The sequence below is a fragment of the Gossypium hirsutum genome, chromosome D06 (assembly GCF_007990345.1).
Source record: "Gossypium hirsutum isolate 1008001.06 chromosome D06, Gossypium_hirsutum_v2.1, whole genome shotgun sequence".
Lineage (NCBI taxonomy): Eukaryota > Viridiplantae > Streptophyta > Magnoliopsida > Malvales > Malvaceae > Gossypium > Gossypium hirsutum.
This window is the reverse complement of record NC_053442.1, coordinates 20,430,150-20,440,472: the sequence shown is the minus strand read 5'-3', so window position 1 is coordinate 20,440,472 and position 10,323 is coordinate 20,430,150. Positions and strand designations below refer to the sequence as shown.

General features: G+C 34.5%; 1 protein-coding gene across 2 annotated transcripts; it reads left to right on the top strand.

The window, feature by feature from the left end:
- The first annotated feature begins 1,733 nt into the window (after window positions 1–1,733).
- On the top strand, window positions 1,734–7,432 carry LOC107901525 (homeobox-leucine zipper protein ATHB-8). Of its 2 annotated transcripts, XM_016827580.2 has the most exons (19): window positions 1,734–2,276; window positions 2,385–2,609; window positions 2,713–2,872; window positions 3,076–3,176; window positions 3,291–3,381; window positions 3,794–3,889; window positions 3,976–4,089; window positions 4,192–4,275; window positions 4,370–4,525; window positions 4,616–4,690; window positions 4,779–4,885; window positions 4,977–5,169; window positions 5,380–5,565; window positions 5,643–5,720; window positions 5,831–5,965; window positions 6,040–6,362; window positions 6,487–6,586; window positions 6,742–6,891; window positions 7,038–7,432. In XM_016827580.2, the coding sequence occupies exons 2-19, from the start codon at window positions 2,392–2,394 to the stop codon at window positions 7,182–7,184; spliced, it is 2,514 nt and encodes an 837-aa protein (XP_016683069.2). In that variant the 5' UTR covers window positions 1,734–2,276; window positions 2,385–2,391; the 3' UTR covers window positions 7,185–7,432. The 2 variants fall into 2 exon arrangements, with proteins under 2 accessions (XP_016683069.2, XP_040951710.1); XM_041095776.1 differs by lacking the exons at window positions 1,734–2,276; window positions 2,385–2,609; window positions 2,713–2,872; window positions 3,076–3,176; window positions 3,291–3,381 and adding an exon at window positions 3,499–3,688.
- The last annotated feature ends 2,891 nt before the right edge of the window (window positions 7,433–10,323 follow it).

Here is a 10,323-nt window from a genome sequence, read left to right as displayed (position 1 = left end):
CCTCTCTAAGAAGTATAAAATTTAATTGAAGTCTAAAAAAAAAAAAAAGAGATTATGTTGACGCATCACACAAATCTTGAATTGACCCGAAGCTCACCCTCGTACCAGCTATCAAATAAGTAAGTTGGAATGGATTGAAATCAGGCTAAACATATATAGTTTTTTTTTTGAACTTTGAGAAATTATATAATTGTATGCACCAAGGGTGAGATGAAAGTTACAAAAAGTACAAATTTTAGCGTTGGGTAAAGGGTAACGTTAGTGAGGATAGTTAAAGCTATATATTTTAAAATATATATATATAATGACTGTATTTTATTAAATCTAGTAATGTGTAAAAAATAGAGCGGACCCATTTAATAATTATTATGTCACAATATAAGGGATGAGGAGAGAGAAAAGGTGGTGATATGTTATGAGAAATGGAGGCCGCATGCTAATTCCTTCATAATTTTGCTTCTCTTGTTTCTTTTATTTAAATCCGTACAACACTTGTAAAATTTCTTTGAAATGGGTAAGAATATAAGTTGATAAAGTGGAAAGCGAAGGAGAAAAACAACGTGGTATAATAATGGAAGGATGTGTTTTTAGTAATTTTGTAATTGAATTGATGTTATGCATTTTGACTTTAATACTTGGATTACACTTTAACCTGCCGTCTCTCTCATCCTTTTTTGTTGTTCAAAATATCAAAGGTATTATTGAAGTGAAAATAATATTCTTAATACATAGAGGGTAATTTCGTCCAAAACGGAGCGCAACTCAGACTGTGAATCCATCCTCCGTTATACTATAGTTTTCCCGATATACAACAGTTATTTGCATATTTTACACACCAAAACACATCAAAAATTAAAACATAAAATACGAAGATTAAAGTATTGCCCTCTTCTTACTATTCTCAATTAGGGGATTCAGTCCTTCTCCTTCTCTTGTTATTAATATAATGCTTAAATATACATAATTAATATCATTAAAAAATCATGTTAATAAACGAAGTGAAAATATATAAATAATCCATTTCATAAGATTGAGTTAATTTCTTTTCTAAATGATGAAATAATAAAAGTAACTAATTTGAAAATCAAATTTTAACTTTATAACGGCTATACTAAAAAATTCTATCACACGCTCTATATGAAAACTGCAAGTGCATACTTAAAAACTAATATATAATAGAAAATGAAACCTATATAAAAACAATTGATTTATAAAAATATAAAAAAGATAAAAACACCCACTTAATCATATAACTTAGTTTAAAAATAAAATGATTTTGTTGATAATTTCCTAATCGAGCCGCAGGGGCGAAACCAAAATAATTGTTTAGGGGGCCGAATAAAATTTTAATTTTTAAAGTCTATATCTTTATAATTTTTAAAGGATTAAATCAAATTTTTATAATTTTAGGGAGGCTAAAGTGTAATTTTATTTTACTAATTTAAAATTTTTAAAAAATTTACAGGGCCTAAATAATAATTTTCCATTTTAGGGGGCTAGGGCCCTACTAGATTCGCCTCTAACGAGTTGGCATTGGTTGATGGGTGACATAACCAATAAGAAGCATAATAAATAGTATAAATAGACATATGATCTAGGTATAAAAAATCATTAAACAAAACACAAAAAGGACTAAATATCAAGATCAAGTATAGTACAGAGCTGAAAATCGTAATTTAACCAAATATGAAATATGATAAAAATAGATAAAGCTATCAAAATTTAGTTTACTTGCAGCGGCAAAAGAAACAAGAAAAAAGAACTTAGCTTAAAACTGCAAAAGCTGAAAAAGAAGAAGCAAAAATTAGAGAAATGGAACAGTGTATGATTATGATGTGAAAACCAAACAAAGTCTGATATTCTGTCTGGTATTAAGGAGTCTCTCTTCTTTTAAAGTTGCTTTTTTTTTTATGCCTTTTTAAACACCACACCATTCTTTCCCTTCTCAATCAATCCCAATATCAAAATCAATCCCTTTCTCTTTTTTTCCTCACCCTGTTTCTTTTCCTTCATTTTTGCCTTAAAAAAACAAAGAAAACCCCCCCATCTTCATATATTTAAGATTACTTGCTCAGACCCAGACCGACAACAAAGACAGCTGTTTTTGATGTTTTCTTTTGGACATGTTTCAAAGGTTTCGTTATACAAAGATCTTCCTTCATTTCTAGACAAAATCCCCAAAGCTGAAGTACCCCCAAAGTAGAGATTTTTTGATGGATTTTTGAGGTCTCTCGCCTGCAATCTTTGTGTTTTCAAGGTTCCCCAGAGATTGAACGGTATAATTAAACTTAACCCATTACTTCAATTTTTACTACTATATGTTCCATACGTATGCTTTTGATATACATACATATGTATGTATGTTTTGTTTTGATGGGGCATAGAGACGAGATGATGGCGGCGACCTCTGCCTGCAAAGAAGGGACCAAGATAGCAATGGATAATGGCAAGTATGTGAGGTACACGCCGGAGCAAGTGGAAGCTTTAGAACGGCTCTACCATGAGTGCCCCAAGCCAAGCTCCATGCGTCGCCAACAGCTCATTCGTGAGTGCCCCATCCTCTCCAACATCGAGCCTAAACAGATCAAAGTTTGGTTCCAAAATCGCAGGTCCGTAACCCCAACATCTAACCATCTAATATTCCAACCTTCTTTTTACTGGTTGCTGACTTCGGGGGGGGGGGTTTGAATTTTGTTTGCTTTTTATAAACAGATGTAGAGAAAAACAAAGGAAAGAGGCATCACGCCTCCAAGCTGTGAATAGGAAGTTGACTGCTATGAATAAACTGTTAATGGAGGAGAATGATAGGTTACAAAAGCAAGTTTCTCACCTTGTTTATGAAAACAGCTATTTCCGCCAACAGACTCAAAATGTAAGAATCTTCATCTTCTCTTTCTTTGCACAGTCCATGGCCTATATGAAGTATTTAAATTCTTGTCTTCAATGTATAATATAAAAATCCTTATCATAATAATTGAACCCTTTTCTTGCAAGTCTTTGATCTGCTTTGACTTGTTAGTATTATTAGGTAATATGCATATGGTTGGAGTTAATTGCGGTGGTTGTGTTTTGCAGACGACCCTAGCCACCACAGATACAAGCTGTGACTCGGCGGTGACGAGTGGTCAACACCATTTGACTCCTCAGCATCCTCCGAAGGATGCCAGCCCTGCAGGGTTAGTGGGAATATCTTTTCTGTTTGTGTCCCTTTCTTTCCTAGTTTTTCTATAAAAGTAAACCTTTAATTGTTTGTTGCCCAATTGCTTATGTGATTTTGTATGGTTTTCCAGACTTTTGTCCATTGCAGAGGAAACTTTAACAGAGTTTCTTTCAAAGGCCACTGGAACTGCTGTGGAGTGGGTCCAAATGCCTGGGATGAAGGTTACGGCCCTCTCTCTTTCTCTCTTATGTCATTATCTTTCATTATGCTTTATGTTATCGATAATATCTATAATAAAGTAAAATACCTTGCTAATCTTCTAAGCAACCTTCAAGTCCATGCCTGCTATGTCAATATCTAGGGAACCCTTCATTATCCTACTTTCTCCATTGGTTACTAATATAGTGATATTTTCTGTTTCCCTTTACTATTTGTTAATCTTTTCATTAGTTGAATTTGGTGTTTCCTGTTTATTTTCCCTTTATGGAGCAACATTACTTGAATTAATAGTAATCCAATATGAATATGGTAATTAGCAAAAGAGGGATTCCAAAACTTTCTTGTTTGAGTAGTAGTAGTCGTCTTCAATGCTTGCCCTTTTTTATATACTAATATCAATTCTTATCCACGCAGCCTGGTCCGGATTCCATTGGAATCGTTGCTATTTCTCATGGTTGCACTGGAGTTGCAGCACGTGCATGTGGACTTGTGGGACTAGATCCTACAAGAGTAAGTTTGTTGTTTGCTTTCTGGCGAGAGGGACTTCCTTTTTTTGTGCAAATTTGGTGGAATTAATGGTGTTTTTTCCCCTGTAGGTTGCTGAAATCCTTAAAGATCGGCCTTCATGGTACCGTGATTGCCGAGCTGTGGATGTTATAAACATGTTGTCCACTGCTAATGGTGGAACCATCGAACTGCTTTATATGCAGGTAGACTATCAATTTTCCCCCTTCAAATTTGCAACTGAAGGTTTGAATTAATGGTGCAATAGCTCATGGTAAAAGTTTGAAATTTTGGTTGCCTTCTTTTAGCTCTACGCGCCTACAACATTGGCACCAGCTCGCGACTTCTGGTTGCTGCGCTACACATCTGTTATGGAGGATGGTAGTCTTGTGGTATGTTTCCTATGGAGCTTTTATTATTTGTTTGCCTTTATGTTGTCAGAAATTTGTTATAGCCTGATTATTATAATAATGATATGGTGCTTAGGTATGTGAAAGATCACTTAACAACACTCAAAATGGTCCAAGCATGCCGCCAGCAGTAAATTTTGTGAGAGCGGAATTGCTGCCTAGTGGTTACCTGATTAGACCTTGTGAAGGGGGTGGTTCCATCATTCACATAGTTGATCACATGGATTTGGAGGTATATAAATCTCCTTGCTTCCATTTTGAAACATAGAAACTTTTTATTGTACTAGGCAACGGTTTCAAATTTTTTCTTGATTATATGTAGCCTTGGAGTGTTCCTGAAGTGTTGCGGCCCCTTTACGAGTCCTCAACTTTGCTTGCTCAGAAGACAACAATGGCGGTAAGATTGCATCTATACTTTGAATGTAGAGCTAGGAGCTAAACCAAGACACTAAATGTCTCATGGTATAACCTTGGCGTTAGCGCAGGCTTTGCGTCATTTGAGGCAGATTTCTCAGGAAATATCTCAGCCGAATGTTACTGGTTGGGGGAGAAGACCTGCAGCTCTGCGTGCACTTAGTCACAAATTGAGCAAGTATGTTCATTCTTCTCTTCAGTAATTCACCATCTATGTCAGTGTAGGTAGATTCTTGATCGATGGCAGTCTAACATATTCTATTCTCCAGGGGATTTAATGAGGCTGTTAATGGGTTTACTGATGAAGGATGGTCGATGCTGGAAAGTGACGGCGTTGATGACGTTACCCTCCTTGTGAACTCGTCTCCTGGAAAGATGATGGACATAAATTTTTCTTATAGTAATGGATTTCCTTCAATGGGAAATGCGGTTCTATGTGCCAAAGCATCCATGTTATTGCAGGTCAGTTTCTAGATGTGTTACAAGCATATCAATTACATCAGAAGATTTACAAATACTAAACAATGAAAAACTGTTTTTCTTCCCAATGTTGTGACGATGGCCTCAATATTGAATTTGTGGTATAATGAACCATCTTATAGCTTTCTCAGCTTTTACTCTTGTCAAACAAAATTTTATTTTTATAAACCGATGCTTTCATTCTTTTTGTAGAATGTGCCGCCAGCAATACTTCTCAGATTCTTGCGGGAACATCGATCAGAGTGGGCAGACAGTGGTATTGATGCTTACTCTGCTGCTGCTGTCAAAGCTGGACCGTGTAGCTTGCCGGTGCCTCAAGGGGGAAGTTTTGGGGGTCAAGTCATTCTTCCATTGGCTCACACAATTGAGCATGAAGAGGTAAGTGATATTATACCGAATTTTGGCATCAATTGATAAAGTGTATCCTTAAAATCACCATCACTTGTTTGTTACAGTTCATGGAGGTTGTTAAGCTCGAAAATGTGGGCCACTATCAGGACATGATCATGCCAAGTGATATCTTCCTCTTGCAGGTACTTAAGTGTAAAGTTTCACCAGCTATCATCCAACCGGTGTTATTTTACAGCGTTTAGTTCTCATTTAACACTGTTCATTTATGTTTTTCCTTGTATGAATCTATCAGCTTTGTACTGGAGTTGATGAGAATGCAGTCAGCACCTGTGCTGAACTCATCGTTGCTCCCATTGATGGTTCATTCTCTGAGGATTCGCCTATTATCCCTTCTGGTTTCCACATCATCCCCCTTGATTCTGGAATGGTTAGTGTTCTAAGATTCTTTCATTATATTTTATTTTAAGTTTCTTACCAGATAAATATATAAATCTAATGTAGGATGCATCCAGTCCAAATCGTACACTTGATCTTGCCTCTACTCTTGAAGTTGGAGCTGCCGGAAACCGAGCAACTGGTGATAAATCTAGTCGTGGGAGCACAAAATCTGTGATGACAATAGCATTTCAGTTTGTATATGAGATGCAACTTCAAGAGAATGTGGCAATCATGGCTCGACAATACGTCCGGAGTATTATTGCCTCGGTTCAAAGGGTAGCATTAGCACTTTCTCCTTCCTTCTTTGGTTCTCATGCAGGTTTAGGGTCACCCCCTGGTACTCCTGAAGCACAAACACTTGCTCGCTGGATTTGTCAAAGCTATAGGTTTGTCAGTCAAATCCATGTCTTATTCCTTTTCGTTTCACATGTAACGCTTTGTTGTTAACATTATTTATGCCATTTGGATTTGTGTTAACCGATATATTTTGGATTGTTTATCTCTTCACAGGTGCTATATGGGGGACGAGCTGCTCAAACATGAAGGAAGTGAATCCATTCTAAAAGTGCTTTGGCATCACACAGATGCGGTTCTGTGCTGCTCTTTGAAGGTATTTAGTCAAAGGATCATGTTTTTGAATCAAGTTATATGTTAGCCTTGTCCCAGGTTTAGCCTTCCCTGTAACACATGAATACGTGTCTCCTTATGCCTAGCTGCTTTTCTGCTTTAGTTAGTTACAATTGATTATTGGTAATATATATGTAGGCACTACCAGTTTTCACATTTGCAAATCAAGCGGGACTTGACATGCTCGAAACAACTTTGGTATCACTTCAAGACATTAGTTTGGAGAAAATTTTCGATGAGAACGGACGAAAAACCCTATTTGCTGAGTTCCCACAAGTAATGCAGCAGGTATGATACATGTTCTTTGAAATGAATGTTGAATTATAAGCGCCAAAAATAACAATCGAATGCATTAGATATCTGGAATATCTAAAGGAAACCAATGCAAAAAATATATGATTGATTCATTTATGCTCTGTGTTCGGGTGGATCAGGGTTTTATGTGCCTTCAAGGTGGTATCTGCTTATCAAGCATGGGGAGGCCGGTCTCGTATGAGAGAGCCGTTGCATGGAAAGTGGTAAATGATGAAGAAAATGCTCATTGTATCTGTTTCACTTTCATCAACTGGTCTTTTGTATGAAAATTCTAAGAGAAAATAGGATTTAGATATCAACCTAGATTAGAAGATGCTCCCTTTCCATTTTTTTCCCAAGACTTTTGTAGTTTGGAGAAACCTTTGATGTGATATGATATCGAATCAAAATGGTATGGGGGGCCTAGATTTCGGTTTACCGCGTTTTTTTGTATTTGCTCCCTCCTTAATTGATCGATCACTATTGTAAGTTAATCATGGAGTTGAGCAATGGACAGCTTAGTTCAGTTGGTTCATGCAGGTACAATCATTAACAAAGCTCTATGTCCTATGACCTCTACTTTCATTAATTTGCTATGTTTTCTCACCCTAAATCAACCAAAGCTCATATTTTGATACCAGAAACCTAGTTTCCTTTCTTGCAATTGTACACCATGTTCCATATTTAATTTGGTTATTATTAGTTGAAGTAATTTTCATATTTTATCATAACCAAAACATTTGTTATTTTCATAATGTTATCTTTCTATAATCTTATGTATTAAAAATATGATCACGTTAACTTACTAAATTTACATTTTACTTATAAAAAAAAAGTTAATTAATGAATTTAACAATTATTGTTTGTAGAAATTTTCAAAATTTGACAAGTATATAGACTAAGAATGGTTAAATTGAAGAATATGGACTAAATATACGGTCAAGGACTAATAATGAGATTTAACTATTATGGTTTACATTATGACTGAAATTTTAGAATTAAACAAAAAAAAACACCAGAACTGTTTTAAGTGGGTGGTGGTTGAGTAGACATCTCAATTTTGATTAGAATATGAAAATACAATTTAATCAATTGAATATAAATCTAATCCAATATGATTCAATTATAAAGGTTAACAATTTATCCGTCTAAGTTTTAACTTGGTTGACATTAATGGTATTGTTTATTCTCTTATTTAAGGGTGATAGCAAGATAAATTCGTATTTTTAATATATTTATTTTTGGCTAATTATCAAATAAAATGCTATTAAATTTGAATTTTTCTTATCAGGAATGAAGTTGGCGTGCTGAATTCAAACTCTTACAGAAAAGGGCTAAATTAGAACAAAAAACAAAGAGGAGGGCTTGATTGAAAGATTGAAGATTCAAAGGTGATTGGATAAAAATTGAAGGATTTTTTTTATATTGTTACAATTCTATAATTAGTTTAAATTCTAGTTTAAATTTGATTTTTAAATTTTGAAATATTTAATGATAATATTTTGAATTATTTAATGATAATATTTAAAAAAATCTAGCTAAATTTTAGCACTAAAAAAGTGTGTATAAATACTTAATGGCTATAACCAATTAAACACACTTTGCCTACAACCAGTTGAACACATTTTGCCTTTCGCATTTAATAAATTCTTTATTTTTTTTCTTCCTTCCTGGTCACCCATATTCAGTTCTTTCAATTTTTTTTCTTTAACTTTTAGCTGTTTGATTTAATTGCCTTCCAAGGCTCTTTCTCTTTCCACCTTTCATAATTCCACAAAACCACTTTCAAAGCATGATATTTTCATGATTAACTAAATCCTTTTTAGTTTTAGCCCGGTTATCACTTCAATAAAGTAATCGTGAGATATAAACCCACACTAAAAACCCTCTCAATTCGATATTCACTATCTCTCTGGTATATGAGATAATACAAATTCGTCCTTTAAAGTTGATTCGATTTCAATTAAAAAAGCACGCGTTGGATTGGAATCATTTGGCGTACAGTTAGGAAGTTGAGTTGACGGTGCTTTATTCAAAATCCCGTGAACAAATTGGCGTGTTCAATTGGAAAAAGCTAGTTGGATTCCGTCAAGGAAGATAGTAATCGGATTTAAACGACCCACACAGTTGAGGTCGTTAATTCGAGTTGGGTTTTTCAAATTGCAAGGTTGTCGAAATTTTAAATTACGAGTATGTGCCACGTGGTTGAAAATTTGACAAGGGTCGATTTGCAGGTAATACTGGGAATGACTACGAAAGGAAGAGTTGGCGGCTTGAGGGATCCTCGATTGCTATAATCAGCTTATCGCTTGGAAGGGAAATTTTGTTTCAAGGATCGATTCAAGATTGGTGTACACCGGCCAAGCTTAAAAAATATTTTATTTATCCATTTATTTTATTTTCTTAAATTTATTTTTGTATTTTCGAATATATTTTTATTTTATTTATTTTTCGTATTTCCTTATTTTATTATCTTAATCAATTTAAAACTCCTATTTTTTATCCACAAGTCGTGGGAAAGATTGTGGCCATGACAACGAATCTGGTTACAAAAAAAGGCGAAATTAGATAACCGGTCTCTGTAGATTCGACCCTACTACTTTATATTTCAATTTATTATTATATTTGTTTTAGGAATTTATATTTAGTGGTTTCAACGCCCATAAAAGGGTTAGTGAAGAGTTATGAGTAGTTCTAAATGTTGTATTAATAAAAAAAGGCTAACAATCCAAATTGACCCAACCACAAACTCAAAACAATTGGAAAATATAATTTTAAATAACTAAAATTTGAAGTGATGGTAAACTGAAAGGACTCGAAGAATGAGTTCAACCCTAGAATGATTCAAAAATTTTAAAAACCTGCATCAAAGTGAGAAGAAAGGTTATGGCCAGGCCCTGCCATGGTTGGAAAGTGGAAACCAAAGAATTTGCCTGAACAGGGACGAAGGCATACATAAATATATGAAGTATTGATTACATAAAAGAATAACATGGTTTGACCATTGTCTGTTAAGTGCGAAAGCAAAAAGCAGAAAATGTAGGAATGCGAGGCTAAAGTGTAAAAAGGCAGGCATTTTTAGCAGCTATCATTTTCTTACATGCAGGCAAGCCATATACGTGATCCTAAAACATACTCATTTGCCCATATTTTTTCTCATCCCTCCAAAAGTGTGTTCCACGTTATTATTTTATTGCGAAGTGAATTTTTATAATTTTAAAATTTCACATCAATAAATTTAATTGAAGAATTTTAACAATAATAATAATTAGAATTAAATATGAATATAAATGTTAAAATATAAAACTAAATGGGATGTGTGAGTAGCGAAGCCCATTAAATTTGTTTTAAAATCCTAACCCCATAAGTAGTAATGAGAAAAAGAGAAAAGGTTCCTGGAAAGACCCATTTTTGCCCGGGGCCAAA

Excerpts from the sequence above, each read along its gene's own strand:
- LOC107901525 (XM_016827580.2), top strand. The coding sequence starts at position 2,392 with ATGATGGCGGCGACCTCTGCCTGCAAAGAAGGGACCAAGATAGCAATG. Across the intron at positions 4,526-4,615 it reads TTGATCACATGGATTTGGAG|CCTTGGAGTGTTCCTGAAGT; the intron begins GTATATAAATCT and ends GATTATATGTAG. Across the intron at positions 5,721-5,830 it reads GTGATATCTTCCTCTTGCAG|CTTTGTACTGGAGTTGATGA; the intron begins GTACTTAAGTGT and ends TGAATCTATCAG.